General features: G+C 40.5%; 1 protein-coding gene across 2 annotated transcripts in view; it reads right to left on the bottom strand.

Annotated features, from left to right (window-relative positions):
* Positions 1–18,855, bottom strand: part of LOC105487824 (SEL1L family member 3) — a 117,088-nt gene that overhangs the window by 12,237 nt on the left and 85,996 nt on the right. For both annotated transcript variants that reach the window (XM_011751441.3, XM_011751440.3), the window contains exons 17-20: positions 16,068–16,151; positions 7,633–7,723; positions 7,417–7,501; positions 5,195–5,304 (exon numbers count right to left, since the gene is read on the bottom strand). In XM_011751441.3, coding sequence (XP_011749743.1) covers positions 5,195–5,304; positions 7,417–7,501; positions 7,633–7,723; positions 16,068–16,151 — 370 coding nt within the window. The remainder of the gene's footprint in view (positions 1–5,194; positions 5,305–7,416; positions 7,502–7,632; positions 7,724–16,067; positions 16,152–18,855) is intronic.

The following is an 18,855-nucleotide window of genomic DNA, read 5'->3' as shown; positions in this document are numbered from 1 at the left end:
CCATTTTCTTTATCCAGTCTACCGTTGATGGGTATTTAGGTTGATTCTATATCTTTGCTATTGTGAATAGTGCTGCAATGAACATACATGTGCATGTGTCTGCATAACAGAACAATTTATAATCCTTTGGGTATATACAATCTCATTACTGGGTCAAATGGGAGTTCTGTTTTTAGGTCTTTGAGGAATTGCTAGTGTTTTCCACAATGGCTGAACTAATTTACACTCCCACCAACACTGCATAAGTGTTCTTTCTCTTTGCAACCTCACCGGCACCTGTTCTTTTTTGACTTTTTAATAATAACCATTCTGACTGGTGTGAGATGGTGTCTCACTGTGATTTTGATTTGCGCTTCTCTAATGACATGATCACATCGAATGGCTTTATATCTTCCCTCTGACCTTGCCTCTTAGTTGCCTCTGACAACAATCTAAATGAAAATCATCATTTACCATGTTGCATACTCCAGGACTTTCACAACCATCATATGTAGCAATCACGATAAAAATACCAGCAGGTCACATTTTGAGTGCCTGCCATATGCGAGGCATTGTTCTGTTTTTTATATTTATTCATTTAACCCTCATAACAATAAACTGATATAGGCAGTATTATCCTCCCTATTTTATAGACGAGGAAACTGAGGCACAGAGTGGTTAAACAACTTGCCCAAGGTTACACAGCTGGAAAGTGGAAGAGCTGGGGCGTCAAACACAAGAGGACAGGGTGCAGAGTCTCAAATCTTAAACTCCCCCAAGGTGCCAAAAATAACCTCTAAATAGATGAAGCGTTAAGTATCTTTAAGATGCACACACACACTCACACAACAGCAGAAAATAGACTACTGCTGCACTCTTTGAAAGGAAGGCACTCTTACAATTTGAGGTATTAAGAGAAAAGAAAAAAATGGCTTTATGAATTTTTTTTTTTTTTTTGAGTGCAATGGTGTGATCTCGGCTCAGTGCATCCCCCGCCTCCCAGGTTCAAATGATTATCCTGCCTCAGCCTCCTGAGTAGCTGGGATTACAGATGCCCACTACCACGCATGGCTAATTTTTGTATTTTTAGTAGAGACGGGGTTTCTCCATGTCAGCCAGGCTGGTCTCGACCTTCTGACCTCAGGTGATCCGCCCACCTTGGCCTCCCAAAGTGCTGGGACTACAGGGTTGAGCCACTGCGCCAGGCAGGCTTTGTGCACTTTTAAAGTCTCTAATCAATGGAATAATACCAAGATTAAAATAAGTGGGAAAACAGAGTAGGGGAATAGTTGTATGCAATGTAATAGCTTAAGGTTCGTTATCTACTAGATACATAAATAAAGAACTAATTATAGTTAAAATTTTTAAAAGTGTCAAAATTCCAATAGATAAACAGGCAAAGAATAATAGAGAATTTACAGAAAAGAAAATACGAAAAGTAAGTTATCATAAACAAGTATATGTAAAAGTGTCCATCATCACTAGTAATTAAGTAAATGCATGTTAAAAACAGTAAGAAAGTATCAACATATCATTATTCAATTAGCAAAATTAAATCATGAAAGCATCCAGTTGCTGGTAAGACTTCAGTCATCCTTCTCTACTTAACCACTGATCGGTAAGGTATTAAATGGAAAGCCCTTTCAGAAAGCAAAATGGCAGCGTGCTATCATGTAGTCATAAAATCATTTATTTATGTTTTTATTTTTACTTTTATTTTTTAAGATGGAGTCTCACTCTGTTGTCCAGGCTGGAGTGCAGTGATCTCGGCTCACTGTAACCTCCACCTTCCAGGTTCAAGAGATTCTCTTGCCTCAGTCTCCCAAGTGGCTGGGACTACTGGTGTGCACCACCACGCCCAGCTAATTTGTGTATTTTTAGTAGAGATGGGGTTTCACCATGTTGGCCAGGCTGGTCTCAAACTGCTGACCTCAAGAGATCCACCTGCCTTGGCCTCCCAAAGAACTGGGATTACAGGTATAAGACACTGTGCCTGGCCTCATAAAACCATTTAGACTGTCTGACTCATTAATAGTATTTCTCAGATTATAAGGAAAGTGTTCAAACTAAGAGAAAAGGCGGAAATACAAAAATATTCATTGTAGCACTAGCTATAATTCCAACACAAGAGGAAACCACCTCCAAGTCTTCCTTGGTAGACTATAAATCCCATACAGGCAAGAGTATGATCTATCTTTTTATCTTATGTCCTCAACACTAATCATTGTCTAAGACATGGTAGGACTAGATAAATATGTGTCGAATCAATGAATAAGTTAGTAAACAAAAGTATAAGCATCCACCAATAAGGTAAAGCTTAAGAAATTATAATGAATCAGTTCAACAGAATATGGGGCAGCTATTAGAGGTAATAATTAGAGACTATGTAATAAAACGCACACAGTCCTACAATGAATGACAAGACAGATTTTAAAAGTGACAGGTGGCCAGGTACAGTGGCTCTTGCCTCTAATCCTAGCACTGTGGGAGGCCAAGGTGGGCGAATCACGAAGTCAGAGATCGAGACCATCCTGCCCAACATGGTGAAACCCCGTCTCTACTAAAAATACAAAAATTAGCTGGGTGTGGTGGCACATGCCTGTAGTCCCAGCTACTCGGGACACCGAAGCAGGAGAATCGCTTGAACCTGGGATGCAGAGGTTGCAGTAAGCCAAGATTGTGCCACTGCACTCCAGCCTGGCAACAGAGCAAGACTTCGTCTCAAAAAAAAAAAAAAAAAAAAAAGTGACAGGCACACTATAGATAACATGACAGATGCATTTGCTTGCGGGCAGGGACTGCAAGGAAACATGAAGACATAAAGGAGTAAAACCCCTGCCATAGAATTATCTGTGCATTCTTTGGTTTATTTTTCTTGAAAAAACATCCTTCATTGTTTTTGTAACATTGGCTTTCCAAAAAGTAAAAATAAAAATTGAAAAAAAAATCCAGGCCCAATTTTAAGTGACAGGAAATATGACCTAAGGGAGTTTATTTCTATAGCAAATGACTTTAGCAGCAACTCCTTCTTTTCAGAGGAAATGATAACAGAATAGATCATGTCCACTGAGTGTACTTGGCATTGGGCTTAGAGCTTTACACTGAACATCTCATTTAATCTTCATGACCTATGAGGCAGATGCTCTTATTACTCCCATTTACACATGAGCAAATAGAGATTCAGAGATTTAGTGACTCGTCAGGGACAAAGAGCTATGGAGTGAGAGAGATGTGGGATTTTAACCCAGGTACATGACCACTGTGATGTTGTACCTCCACTTAAAAAAAAAAAAAAAAAAGGTTGGCCAGTCACAGTGGCTCATGCCTGTAATCCCAACACCTGGGGAGGCCAAGGTGGGCAGATCACTTGAGCCCAGGAGTTCAAGCCCAGCCTGGGCAACATGGCAAAACCTCATCTCTACAAAAAATTAGCCGGACATGCATTTGTAGTCCCAGCTACTTAGGAGGCTGAGGTAGGAGGATCGCTTGAGCCTGGGGGATCAAGGCTGCAGTGAGCTGAGATTGTGCCACTGCATTCCAGCCTGGGTTACAGAGTGAGACCCTGTCTCAAAAAACCCCACAAAACAGCAACAACAAAGAAATCCCACCAAAGATTGATACAGGGATGAGTTTCCAATTTTTGTTTTGTGGTCAGACTGTAAAGCACAACACCAGAAATCCGTTGCAGCAGAGGGTAACAACTATCCAAACCTCCATCATGAAAATGATTCTGAGCTCCTCACAAGAGGATTCCAAGTAGCAAATGTAGAGGGAATAAGGGAAATTGAGAATCATCATTGGAACAGCATGGTAATAATCATAACAGGCAAAATTCCTGCCCAAAATGTATAACCTCAATCTACTCACGAGAAAACAGAAGACAGACCCAAATCAACAGACATTCTACAAGCTACCTAACAAGCATTCTTCAAGTATCAAGAGTCATGAAGAGGAGAAAAGACTGAGGAACTGTAATAGATTGGAGAAGATTGGAAAGAAATATACAGCTCAATCTAATGTGGGATCCTGGATTGAATTCTGGAACAGAAGAAGGATATTAGTGGAAAAATTGGTGAAATCTACATGAAGTCTGAAGTGTAGTTAATAATACTGTCCCAACATTAATATCTTAGTTTGACAATGGCATTGCGGTTATGTCAGATGTGAACATTAGGGGAAGTCGAATGAAGGGTATACAGAACTCTCACTTATTTTTGCAACATTTCTGTAAATCTAACATTATTTTCAAATAAGAAGTTTACAAAAAAATCATTTATGGAAAAACTCTGTCACTGAAGCACAGCCCAACAGTACAAGCAAACCGCTTCCTATTGTGGACGCACTTCTAATTTCTTGAGTTTCTACCTGGTGAGTGAGTTTGATGTAATTTGGTAGAAATACCCTTTGATGTCTTTGATGTTTGGAGCCAAAGATCCAGTTTTAGGAGCTGGGTGCTTTGCTTACCATCTGATTACTTGTCCTTGAACAATTCATTACCTTTTTCTCTCTCGTTTTTTTTTTTTTTCCCTGAGACGGAGTCTCGCTCTGTCGCCCAGGTTGGAGTGCAGTGGCACGATCTCGGCTCACTGCAAGCTCCACCTCCTGGGTTCACGCCATTCTCCTGCCTCAGCCTCCCAATTCATTACCTTTGACTATAGATAGGGTATAATAATCTCCACTCCCAAGGGATTATGTGAGAATGGCACAGGGGACACAGTAGGTGTTTAATAAAGGCTCACCCTTATGGTTAGTGTCCTCATAGAGTTGTTTGATGGGCATGTGAAAATGGATGAACAATGGCTTTGTAAATGGTGCAGTGTATGCACACATAAAGGACTGTTAGGAAGAATTCTGGTTTTGCAAGTTCACAAATGGATGTCACCAAGAACTGGGTTTTTTTCTGAGACAGGGTCTTGCTCTTTCACCCAGGCTGGAGTGCAATGGTGTGATCACGGCTTGCTGCAGCTTTGACTTGCCAGGCTCAAGCAATCCTCCTGCCTCAGTCTCCCAAGTAGCTGGGAGTACAAGGGAGCATCACCACATCCAGCTAATTTTTTTATTTTTGTAGAGACGGGGTTTTGCCATGTTGCTCAGGCTGGTCCCGAATTCCTGACCTCAAGCCACCCACCCCTGTCGGCCTCCCAAAGTGCTGGGATTATAGGCGTGAGCCACTGCGCCTGGCCAAGAGCTGGTTTTTATTGTGGCTGCTGTTTACCTGGGAGTCTCCATCCAGGGCGGCTTGGGCGTACATCTGCACAGACAACTCCAGGTCCTGTGACTGGTTTTGGTGGCCATAGTAGTAAAGGTCTCCCATCTTCAAATATGCTGCAGGAAATAAAGCACAGATCCATTTGTCAAGTGTTTTTTTTTTTTTTTTTTTCACACCAACATTTTAGATTAATTGGCCCATTCACATGAATGAAAGGTTTTCCTATTAGTATCTGAAGAACATCTTTATGTTTCCCTGATATGTCAAGAGAGAAACAAGCAAAAAGGCTTTTTACCCAGAGCATCCCTATATCTAGACATATTTTGCTTTCCTTTTTTTCTAAATTTTTTGTGATAGGTTCTCCACCATCCAGGCTGGAGTACAGTGGTGAGATCAGGGCTCCCTGTAGCCTTGACTTCCTGGGCTCAAGTGATCCTTCCACCTCAGCCTCCCAAGTAGCTGGGATTACAGGAGTATGCCACCACACCTGGCTAATTTTTGTATTTTTTTTTTTTTAATAGAGATGGGGTTTCACCACGTTGTCCTGGCTGGTCTTGAACTCCTGGACTCAAGCAATCCTCCCACCTCAGCCTCCCAAGGTGCTGGGATTACAGGCGTGAGCCACCGCACCTGGCCCCTAGACAGTTTCTTCTTTGGCCAGGTAGCTCTCCTGAATAGCTCTGCACATCTCAGTCTACGACTTTGCTGCCCAATCAGCCAAGGTTGTTCTAGGTGCTTTACCTCACATCTGACATTTTGCTGTTCATCTTTGATGTCTGTTGTTGGTAATTCTTTGCTTTAGCCATGTATTTTATTTTTCCTCTGAAGAAAAACTTATGTTTAAGAGTGTATGTATCGGCTGGGTGCCGTAGCTCACACCTGTAATCCCAGCATTTTCGGAGGCTGAGGTGGGCAGATCACTGGAGGTCAGGAGTTCAAGACCAGCCTGACTAACATGGTGAAACCCCATCTCTACTAAAAAACACAGCAATTAGCCAGGTGTGGTGGTGCATTCCTGTAATCCCATGTACCCAGGAGGCTGAGGGGAGAATCGCTTGAACCTGAGAGGCAGAGGTTGCAGTGAGCCGAGATAGCGCCATTGCACTCCAGCCTGGGCAACAGAGCAAGACTCCATCTCAAAAAAAAAAAAAAAAAAAAGAGTATATGTATTAGTCAATGTCCAAGAAGGAAAACAGAATCCATTTCAGCTGGTTCAAAAGAGGAATTTCATCATGGGGAAGCAGTTACTAGGGTGTTGGGAGAGCTGAAAAGGCAAATGGAAAACAATAGGCAGCTGAGATCAGCAGTGAGAAGGCTACTATTATCCCCAGGACGTGGGGGCCACAGGGTGCCTGTAATGTTACCAGAGACCCAGAGCCTGGTGCTGAGATCAAAGAGGGTGGAGCTGCCAGGCAGGGGCTGGAACTGTGGAAACGTAGCCCCTGCCAGAGACACAGTTCAAAGCAGAGAGAGAAGGGGAGAAGTACTTGGGCTTCTTCTCCCATCCTGCAATCTTCTGCCAGTGCCTCTTACTGCCTGAAAGGAATCAGAAACCCGTGGGTAGAGGAGTCTAGGAACTGTAATTCCTGGAGGCCAGTCCCCTACCATGCAGAGCAGAGCAGAGGAATCCACACAAATGACTGGCCCAGAGAATCGCTCCATAATAGCGTTCTCTTTTACATTTTCATTGACTCAGAAGAAATGTCGGGGGCCAGGTGCAGTGGCTCATACCTGTAATCCCAGCATTTTGGGAGGCCAAGGTGGATCACCTGAGGTCAGGAGTTTGAGACGAGCCTGGCCAACATGGTGAAACCCTGTGTCTACTTAAAAATACAAAAATTAGCTGGGCGTGGTCGTGTGCGCCTGAAATCCCAGCTACTCGGGAGGCTCGGGCAGGAGAATCACCTGAACCTGGGAGGTGGAGGTTGCACTGAGCCCATATCACGCCACTGCACTCCAGCCTGGGGAACAGAGCGAGACTGTCTCAAAACATAAAAATAAAAAATAAGAGATGTTGGGTCCAAGCACTCCATGGGACAATCGGCGAGGAGTAGTGCATTGTGTGAGGCTGAGAGCAGAGTTCAGCGATCTTAATAGCAGAGATTTTTCATGTTCTTTTCTAATTATTTAGAAATACCTCACTTCACACAAAGCTGTCAGAAGTTCCCTGTTACTAAAGATGAAAAACGTCTAATGCTTCAATTATGCACCTGTTTTTCCATACATACCAAAGGAAGGCGCATCGATTTGAAAAACAGAGAAATTATAGTATCTCCAAACACAGTTAACACCCAAGTATCTCCTGGCCAGGTCCTAAGGGGTAAAGGGAAGAAAAAGTTAATTCATTAATATTTCGGCCAAGCGATCAAGGTTGCCTCCATAAAAACCAATTCATTATCCTTAACCTCAGAGGTTCTACTCTGAGAAGAATACATTTTACTTACTGGCCTCTCCTCACAGATGTGTGCTAAATTTGTCTGTGACACTTCAATTCCAGTTTCTGCTGCTAAAACATAATACAGCAAAGCTTCATGCCTAAAAATAGATGATTAATAATAAATTTCATACAGTGGTTCTTACTAATATTCACAGAGAGCTTTATATTCAAACATAAGAGGGCACAAAATAAGCAGTTTTTTTAAAAACCACAAAATCATGAGTTTTTTTTTTAAATAAATATTGTTAAAAATACTGCATGCACTGATTTATTTTCTGTCTTAAAGGCTGAACTCACAGATAAGGCTGGGGAGCTAGTTGATGCAACAGCTACCTCTACTGGCTGAAAGGCATGTCGGATGTTGGCTTGGGAGTTGTCTACTAGCCTTCAGTCCTTGAATCCTTCTTCCATCCTCGCTTAGAGGAGATAAATGGTGTTAAGAAAAACCCCTGTGCTTTGGAGTCCTCTGTTTTATGAAAGGCTTTATAGGGCTTAGGATTCTGAATGAGTTTAATTAAAGCTGAGCTTTTGTTGTGCCTTAGAAGCTTGGCAAAGGAGAGGCAGTTTACAAGGGACTTGATATCAATGGCCAACAGACATAAAAGAAACGTTTGACACCACTAGCAATCGAATAATTGCAAAACAATGAGTGACCACTTTCATCTGTTGAAAGATTGGTACAAGATTCATGTTTGGAATAATGGCAAAGGCTTGGGGAAATGGACATACTCTACAACCACTGCTAGCTTGAGGGCCAATAAATTCAACGGTTCTGGAAGGACAGGCCGAAGGAGTCTTAAGAATGTACATACCACGTGGCCCTACAGTTCTCCCTTGTGGGGGTTTATTCTAAAGAAACAATCAGAGATATGTGCAAAGATTCTGTTGCCACAGAGTTCATGGTAGAGCTCTTTATATGAACAACAACAAAAAACTGGAAACACATGTCTGAAAATCAGAGACTAGTGAAATTAACCCACAGTGTAGCTACTTTCAGACGTGGCCATTAAAATGATGTGTGGAAGGGTATTCAAAAACATAGCAAAATATTTATGCAAAATTTTCCATTCCGTGAAAAAAAAGCAGGGTATATAAAACGGTGCACCCTATTTTTGCAAAACAAAAATATAACCGAACACACACATGTACACACATACACATGCAGATACAAATAGGCAGAGGAAAAAAAAAACCCTAAAAATTATCACCAAAATGCTAACAACACTTATTTCTGGGTGGTGAGAATGCATGTCATTTTTATTCTATTCTTTTTACTTATCTGATTTCCTCAATTTTTTATACGTTACCCAGCTTAAGAGTAGAACTCTATTTTAACCATAAGTAGTTTCTCAAAGCTTATTTTTCATTTTAAGGAGTTGATATTAATAGCTCTTTCTTAATTTTAGCTCCACCTAGGAACTGGTTTAGGAAACGGTGGGGAAAGGTTGGGTGAGGGGGAGTAAGGGAAGCAGATTCTGAAATCATCTTTTCAAAACTGCTAAAAGCAGCTTCTGGCAGGCAATCCCTTGGAGACCGAGAGGTGCTGGGGGATCAAATTAGGATAGTTAGACCTTCAGTCAGACATGCTGCAGGTCACAAGCCACGTGGCTGCTGAGTGAGCCAATTCGCAGGCTCTGAGATACCTAAGGCAGCTGACCAATTAGCCATGACTCAGGCTAAAGAGGGACAAGGTCAGCTGAGCAGTGTCCCTTGCAGAGGCAAGCCAGATAACAAGCCCCCAAGTGCAGCTGCAACAACATCCCGAAAGAAGCTTGGGGATTAGCTAACATAGCCTGCAAAATCTATGTTTGGCGACAAGAATCCTTAGAGCAGACCCAAGGCCCCAGACAGAGGGCATGCAAGGGAGGCCCAGCAGAAAGTCCCCCTCATTCTGACACAAGGTCCTCTTCCTAAGGTCTTAGAATTGTCAAGTTTCTTCAGAGACACTTCAGCCTGCACTGGTGTCTCAGTTTCCACCAGGGATTGATGAGGAAAGGAGACGGCGCAGGCCTGCAAACTAAGGTCCAATATTGGGCCAGTGCTCTCTGTGACCATAACTGACTGAGATGTGGCTCGTGTTTACTAAAATGTAACAGCATGAGGTTTTTTCTGGCCAGGCGTGCGGTGGCTCATGCCTGTAAACCCAGAAGTTTGGGAGGGTGAGGCGGGAGGATTGCTTGAGCTCTGGAGTTCAAGACCAGCCTAGGCAACAGTAGAAACCCTGTCTCTACTAAAACACAAAAAAATGAGCTCGGCATGATGGTGCATGCCTGTAATCCCAGCTACTCGGGAGGCTGAAGCGGGAGAATTGCTTGAACATGAAAGGTGGAGGTTGCAGTGAGCCGAGATTGCGCCACTGCACTGCAGCCTGGGTGATAGAGCCAGACTCTGTCTCTAAAAAAAAAAAAAAAGAATTTTTTCTTAACAGCAGAAACCAATAGGCTGGTTGTCAGAATGGGTGGGGGAAATGCAGGTTGATACTCCCTGCAAGAACATTCACAATGATAAGCTTTATAAAGATAATATCTTGTGTCTAAAGTGATCTGGTGGTGGGGAAGGAAGGCAGGAACGAGTTTTATTGAAGACTTCTATTGTCCAATCACTGTGTAAATCAGGAGGAAATGTCATCGAATTCTCAAGCATTTCCACTGAGGAAACACTGAAATTCATCAGAAAGAGATGTCTAAAAAGGTATGTGATATCCGTAAAAGCACTGAACAGAAATCTACCTCTGGGCCGAGCACAGTGGCTCACGTGTATAATCCTAGCACTTTGGGAGGCCGAGGCAGGTAGATCACTTGAGGTCAGGAGTTCAAGACCAGCCTGGCCAACATTGTGAAACCCCATCTCTACTAAAAATACAAAAATTAGCTGGGCGTGGTGGTGGGTGCATGTAATCCCAGCTACTTGGGAGGCTGTGGCAGGAGAATCATTTGAACCCAAGAGGCAGAGGTTGCAGGGAGCCAAGATTATGCCACTGTACTCCAGCCTGGGCAACAGAGCGAGACTCTGTCTCAAAAAAAAAAAAAAAAAAGAAAGAAAAAAAGAAAAAAAAGAAAAGAAAAAAAGAAATCCACCTCTGTCTTTCATCTTGCACAATCAATCACCCGATGCCTGTACCGCCACCATCCATGTTCACATCTACTGAGCAGTGAGCTCTAGGTAGGGGCTGGCCACTCAAGACCAGATTTCCTCAGCTTATTAAAGCTTCTGAGACAATGCCTCTGCAGAAACCCTGTCCACATTTAGCCTTCTAGCACTTTGCTCTTACTGTGTTTCAACAGACGCCATCTGAGAGTATTAATTACAGATGTTCCTACACTTATAGTCATAGAACAAACATTTACTCAGCATTTTTTAATTGCAGGAAACCCAAAGACAAGCTGCAAAACTATTGTCCTTCCTTGAATTTCCTCAAGCTTTAGGAAGTCAACCAGAGCTTCAAGCTTTATTTCCAATGCACGCAAGTAAAATTGTCCCCTAGACAGTCATTTTGACAGGGAGAGGGGATGGGTGCGGAGAGGAAGGGATTGAGAGAAAAGAAAGAATTTAAGGACACATTTGCTATCCTCCTTTCAGACCCAGCACATGTATTTCTAGAACTTTTATAATGATACATCTTAATCATCAATCCTTTGGCTGCTTGCTGTGAATTATAAATTTGAGTACCCCTGAGCAGTTTCTCCACAATTATGTTATTTTTCATGTGCTCTTTTCTGCCAATGCTTGAAGCAGCTCAGACTATAAGGATGAAAAAAAAAAAATCCTGGGGTTTCAGTGGAATTCAGGACCCAGCTTTATTGCAAAAAGGTGAATTTCTTTCACCTGAAGCTATGTATGCTTACTTGCCTTGCCTCAAGCCCACTATAATCTGGCTAACCTCCTGGGTTAAGTATTTTTGGTATATTTAAGATAAAGGACAATAAAATGCGTAGCTTGCAGATAAAACAACACATGTAGGGGTAAGGCAGAGAGAAATGAAACATGACAGCTGGTCTTTCCTTGGCTAACTTCTTCGAGTGTCCGAGGACAGCCTCAGGCATGACAACATTATCTTCTGTATTACGCTGATACAGCAGAAAGCCCTTTTCTTAATCATGCTCCTCTTTGAAACTATCCCATATAAATCGTGGAACAACACGGAAAAGCACAAGCTCATCAAACTGACACATGTAATTTGAAAATAACTTCTAGAATAAATTCACTCACACAAAAATGAAAAAAGGGGATGGACTGGGACATTGATGGATGATTTAGTTCTATTACAGCAGAATAGATGGCACCAAAAAATGTCATGTTGGACTGTGAGGAGGCCAACAAACATGTATTTCCTATTTAACCCCTGGGGAGGGCTTGAAAGCTTGGAGAGCAGGAATGGATGGAAGCACTTTGCCCCAAATAGATCTTGAAAAAGATTTCCCCATCGTAATTGATACAAAACATTTCTTCCTGTTGATACTAAGAGGTTTCAAATCCAGACTGAGACATACCTTTAAAAATAATTAGCTTCTGTATCAAGATTAGCAAAGATATGGCGAAATAAAAATTTACGTATGGTGGGCAAGATAATAAATTGCTAAAACCACTTAGGAAAACAATTGACATTGTCTTGTAAGGCTGAACATGTTCCCCTGTGACCCAGAGTCCCCACTCCTAAGTTTATATTCTAGAGTGACTCTTTCTATATGCCCTAGGAGATACACAAAAAATGCTCATGGCCGCATTGCTCTTAAAAAACAAAGGAAACAAAAGGCAAGGCAAGGCAGAAGGGAAAAGGAAAGGAAAAGCAAGAAAAAAGAAAGAAAAGAAAAGAAAGGAAGAAAAAGAAAAGAAAAGAAAGAGAACTCAAATATTCATTAACAAGAGAATTGGGAAATGAATTGTGATCTATTATAGCAGTGAATATGAATGACCTACAGGTACATGCATCAAAATGTGTGAATCCTATTTTTATTTATTTATTTTTTTTTTGAGAGGGAGTCTTGCTCAGTCATCCAGGCTGGAATGCAGTGGCTTAATCTCAGCTCACTGCAACCTTCACCTCCTGGGTTCAAGTGATTTTCCTATCTCAGCTCCCGAGTAGCTGAGATTACAGGTGCACACCATCACACCCGGCTAATTTTTGTATTTTAGTCAAGATGGGGTTTCAGCATGTTGGTCGGGCTGGTCTCAAACTCCTGACCGCAAATGATCCGCCCGCCTTGGCCTCCCAAAATGCTGAGATTACAGGCGTGCACCACCACACCCAGCAAGATGTGTGAACCTTAGGAGCATAATGTTAAGTATAAAAAAGCAGTTGAAGAATTATATATTATATAAAACAATTAAAATCATATAAAGGTCAGAAATAAGCCAAACTAAATTCATTTCTTAGGAATATATCCATATATATTAAAAATATAAAGAAGGCAAGGGGCAGACTAACAAGAAGCTAGGATGATGGTTACTTCTGAGTACTGGCGGTCGGATGGGATTTAATCTGGGAGAGACAGCAGGGCCTTCACCAGCACTGGCCATGTTTATTTCTTTAAGTAGAGTGGTAGCTTTATGGCTGTTCATTTTATTGTCATGCTTTGGAGGTTATGTATATATCACACGTATCAATGATTACATGATGAAAGAAGACAGAAGCCACCCTACTGACTCATGCCACGTCTTCCGTACAAATGCTTGGCTCCTTTTGAACTAACCCCTTTCAGGCTCTCCCTTCTATTCACCATACACAGCTGTTTGATTAAGCATCTTAGAAACAGGCTCTGTCACGTCACTACGCTCTCCAAAATGATCAATGGCTCCCCACTGCTTCATAAATTAAATAAAAAACTATTGATGGCTCCCCACTGCTTTACAAATGCATAATCTGCCATTCAAAATTCCATAAAGTAGCACCTCTTTGGTTTCATTATATATCCCTCTCAAGTTTTACCCACATGGCATAATGTTTTGTAGACTCACTTAGAATTTTCCTATCACTTTGCTTTTGTTCCTGTAATTCCCTACACCATAAATGCTGTTCCCTGCCTGGCTAAGTGGAAATTCCACCCATCCTTCAAGACCACATCATCCATTACTTCTACCATGAAGGCTGTCCCAAGCTTCCCAAACCAGGCATCTTTTCCTTGTTTGTATCCCCAGTGATCTTTACATACTGCTCATGGCCCTTGAGCTATAATTGTACCCTCTATTCACCTTAGTTCATTCAATCAGTAGTTTCTGAACACTTTCCGGGCACCCCTGTGTTTAGGGAACTGGGATAGATGTGATCAGGCAATTGACGTGTAAAGAGCAATCATGATCCACAGAAGAACAAAAGGAAATAAGGAGTTAGGTAGGATTCCTGGGCAGAGGGAAAAGTCAGTGCAAGGGCTCAGAGATCAGATAGAATATGGGCCACATGAGAACCTGCCTGCAGAAGAGATGAGGCAGCAAATTTCCCCAAGCCCTATTTAAGGCATCTGTGGAAGCTTGTGGCCAGGCATCCTGCATTTAAGCGTACTCAGTAAAATCTGCGGAACTGAATCCAAACTCACAAAGGGTGCGGGACACACTTCAGGTCTCCTTTCTCCTTCCCCCAACTAACCAAATAACCAACCAACCAAACAGAAAAAAACCATGATGAGGCTGAGTATTCTAAGAAGGAGGACAAGTCACAAAAATCTTAATTCATCTAGCCCTTCACAGCAGCTTTTAAAATGTGCTAAAGTGCTTTGTGATATTAAATTCAAAAGTAGGACCCAGGCGCGGTGCTCAGGCCTGTAATCCCAACACTTTGGGGAGGCCAAGGTGGGTGAATCACCTGAGGTCAGGAGTTTGAGACCAGCCTGGCCAAAATGGAAAAACCCTGTCTCTACTAAAAACACAAAAATTATCTGGGCATGGTGGTGGACACCTGTAATCCCAGCTACTTGGGACACTGAGGCAGGAGAATTGCTTGAACCCAGGAGGCGGAGGCTGCAGTGAGCTAAGATCGTGCCACTGCACCCCAGCCTGGGTGACAGAGTGAGACTTCATCTCAAAAAAGCTTCAAAACATCAAAAGTAGGCAAGAAAGCTAAGGAACTAACAAAGACTCCATGAGAGAAACAGTGTTAGACATCATGGGGGCGGGGGTGAGTTAGGGAGGAGTGTTTACAGGAGTGCTCTTCCTTTGGGAAAACCCCAAAAATAAACACTCCGATATTGAATGTTTAGTTCATCCTAAGAAGTTTGTAGGAAGCAGAGGGTGGGAGGTTGGGAGAGCAAGAAGCAGAGAATGAATTAAAGTCAAATTTGGGAGTTTTATGAACTGAAGTTCACTTGAGAAACAAGATAAAGCATCCCAAAAAAATTGTAAGGTACGTTTATGATGGGGAAACAGTAACTTTCTGAAAAAAAATTCTTTTTGATTGTGCAAAGTGAGGTCACAGGTAATAAACTTTCACAGGATGATGATAATAAAAATTTGCATTTGGTGCTTTCTTCATTGGCCTCATTTCTCCTACATTTTCTAATTTAAGATTCTCACTCATTGAGATGCTATCTGTTGGTTGCATGTGCAGCCATGGACTAAAAGGGAAAATGTCATTCTTTTGAACTTACACTTTAATTTTTAATTAAGGTTCAAATCAGAATGTGATCAATGCTGAGTCTCATCTAATGTCTTTGAGGCAGTGGACCGAGGACTTTTTTTAGTTATTACTGAAATATCCACATCATTTAGGCAATAAACCAGCCAAGAAAATGTGACCCAAGTTAAAACAACAATGGAATGCTAGAACTGACAGAAAAAAATAAAAGAAAGGAGATTGGTCAAGTTGGGGGAGGGGTCCCTTATTTGTAAAATCTATGAGTAACAGCAAACAGGGAGCATTTGTGGGTCCTCATGCATCATGTTTCATCCCATAAAGAACAAGATGAGATTTGCTAACTCCACCAGAAGGTTAGGAAGAAGGGCATCTGTTTGGTTGTGCCATTGGATACTGGACTTCCAGCAATCCCAGGCTCCTAGTCATGGCAGATGCGGTAAAACATCTATGGAAGAGGTAGCCTGAGCCTTAAACACTGATCTCTCTTCTTGCTAGGAACAAGGTAGAAATTCTGGACTTTCTGTGGCCTGGAAATAAAAAGCAGAGGGTCTCACCTAAGATCCCCTATGCTGTCTCCAGACTCTAAAACCAAAAGGGGCAAGCTTAAAGGAAAGAGAAATCAATGTATTTGTATATCTCTCTCAACTTGATGAGTGTGAACAATTCCCCTAGAGAACAAATTTTTGTGTATAATTAAACATGGAAATGCTATGTTTTCTAATCAACAGCCAATCAGTCCATGATACTCTGAATATCATTACTGGGAGCTGTGATTTCCCTGCAAATTGCTTTCTCAGTTGCATTTTAAGACTCCATTTCATAAGACTATACTGACAGGCAGGGAAAAAAGTTTGCTCTAACGTGGATCCCAAGCTTACCATGAACCTTCCAGGTAGGCATTGAGGCCTTTGCGAATGACATGGCCCAAGTAGCCATTTTTCTCAGCTACATGTTTTGCCCATCTGAAAAAAAAAGGGAAGAGAAAATATGCAAACCATGGCAAATTTAATAAAATGTTTTTCTTCATATGCTCTCAATAAATCCCACTTGGGAATATTTTGCTAGTTAGAATTTTTATAGAACAACAAACCAGAACTGAATGTTAAGAAGGTAAAGAAAATGCATTCTGAGCTTTTCATTTAGTGCCCTTTCTTATGAATGATTAGGAGTTGTCTTTTATGGAAACAAAGACATGTAAGATACATAATGAAATATATCCACCAATATGAAAAAATACAATCTCTACCAAGAGTTCTAGTATTCTATTAAGTCATGTTTACTTACTTATTATTAGCTTTCCCTATTTGGCTTTGTTCCCTAATTTATTAGGAGTTTATTAGTAATGACCTAGTCTGTTATAATCTTTAGACTTATAACTACTAAAGTAATAGTTTAAGAATGCATAACTAGAAAGCTAATAGAAGGGGAAGTAGAATAATTTTTTAAAATACTTGATTAGTACAAAGGAAGAGTAAGAAAAGAGATTAAAAAAAGGCCCCCCACAAAAGTGACCCCTGACAAAACCCCCCACAAAAGTAACAAATAGAAAATAAGCAGGAAAATGGTATATTTAAAACCAAACATATCCACAATTACATTAAATGTAAAGGGACAAAATACACCAATTAAAAATGAAAATTTAAAAATACAAAAAATAATTAAAAATACAAAATTTTAAAAATTAAAAAATACAAATACCTAATTATATGCTGCTTACAAGAGACATGCATTGAAATTTAAGAATGAAGAAAAGTTGAAAGTAAAGAAATGGAAAAAGATAAATCATACAAACTCTAACACTAAAATCAGGTATAACTATATGATCATCAGAAAAAATAGACTTTAAGGCAAGAACCATGAACAGAGATAAAGAGGACATTGTAAAATGATAAAGGGATCAACTACAAAGACAAAACAATTCTAAATCTATGTGATCCAATAACATAGATTCAAGATATATAATGCAAAATTGACAGAACTAAAAGGAGAGGTAAATAAGTTCACAAATATAGTTGGAGATTTTAATATACTTCTTTCAGTAACTGACCTAACAAGCAGAAAAAGAAACATCAGAAAGGATGGTGAAGCTCTGAATAACATAATTAACAAACTTGATGTAACTGATATATATGTAGATGTTGTACCCAACAAGTTCAGAAAGTACACTCTTTTCAAGAAGCCATAAAACATATACCAAAATTGACCATATACTAGTCATAAAGCACACTTCGACAAATTTCAAAGGATCGGAATCATTCACAATATATTCTCTCATCACAGTGAAATTAAGCTAGAAATCAATAACGAGAGGATAACAGAAAAACCACAAAACATGAATATTCATGTCAAATATACTAAATAACAAAGATAAAAAACCAAGTCAGTCTAAGTCAAGTTTATCACGAAGGTCAGGTCAGGTTGGATTTGAACCCAAATGTGTTACGAAGAACAATCTTTTGGAGAGCCAGGGTATCAGTGTGAGGGTGGCTTAAAACAGAGGTCGACAAACTCTTTTTCTGTAAAGAGCAAGATACTAAATACCGTAAACTTCATGGGCCACATATAGTCTCTGTTGCATATCCTTCTTTATTTGTTTTATAACTCCTCAGGAATGTAAAAGCATTCTTAGCTCTTGGAGTCATACAAAACAGGTACCAAGCTACATTTCATCTATGGGTCATGGTTTGATAATTCCTGTAAAACATTTTCAGACATGCAAGACCTCAAAAATGTGCCTCCCATTCACCATACCTCAGGAACCTACTATAGGATGTGCTCTACCAAAATGTAAGTGCAGACCAAGAAAGAGAAAGAAAGGGGTCTGGCAAAGAAGAGAACCAAAAAAGACAGAGATGGAGGGAAAGTAAATATCCATAATAATGACAGTTAATCTCAGCATGACAGCATTGTCCTGAACAAAGACTCCAGGACGGATGTTACCAGGAAGGTTAAATTAACATAATATGTAGATAGGTCTGGACATACTGAGAGGAAATTCAGGCACCTGGAGGAGAATTTGGAGATCAAGTACATAGAAAATGATAAGTATACAGAAAGCTTAGCAAATAAACAATAAAAAATAAGTAACAATCCATAGAAAAGAAAAAGTTGTGCAAGAAAGGAAAAGTAATCATAGTATACTATGGCTCAGTTAGAAATAGCATTTACATGGTCATAATAATGTAAGCCCTGATACTAATGTAACCAAAATGATATACTTATTGGGAAGATGACAGATGGCAGGAAGTGTGAATGAGCTGAGTAGTGGGAGGTGGCAGAGTCAAAGGAAACTACATCTTTATCGTTCACAGTGGGACATCATTAGACAATGCCTAGCATGAAAATACCAAGAAATAGTGGTATAAGCATGTTATTTAGAAATAGAGACAAATAAAAAATAAATAAAATCAATAAATAAATCTTTCAAAAAAGATTGAAAGTGATTCATTCTAGGGAGCAGAAAATAGAGTCTGGGGGTGGGATGAAGCGGGGTAGGCAAGAATTTCTTGTTTTGCCTTTGTCAAATTATTTTTAAATTTTTAATTAAAATTTTTAATTTTGTCTTGTCAAATTATGTGGCTTTTAAAACTACATGCATGTATAACTGGTAAAAATAAAAAACTCAATTTAAAAAATGCTCAGGCACAGTGAATCTAGGATATGACT

This window comes from Macaca nemestrina, chromosome 3, assembly GCF_043159975.1.
Source record: "Macaca nemestrina isolate mMacNem1 chromosome 3, mMacNem.hap1, whole genome shotgun sequence".
NCBI classification, from domain to species: Eukaryota; Metazoa; Chordata; class Mammalia; order Primates; family Cercopithecidae; genus Macaca; species Macaca nemestrina.
The sequence above is the reverse complement of the archived record's forward strand: the minus strand, read 5'-3'. Positions and strand labels throughout refer to the sequence as shown.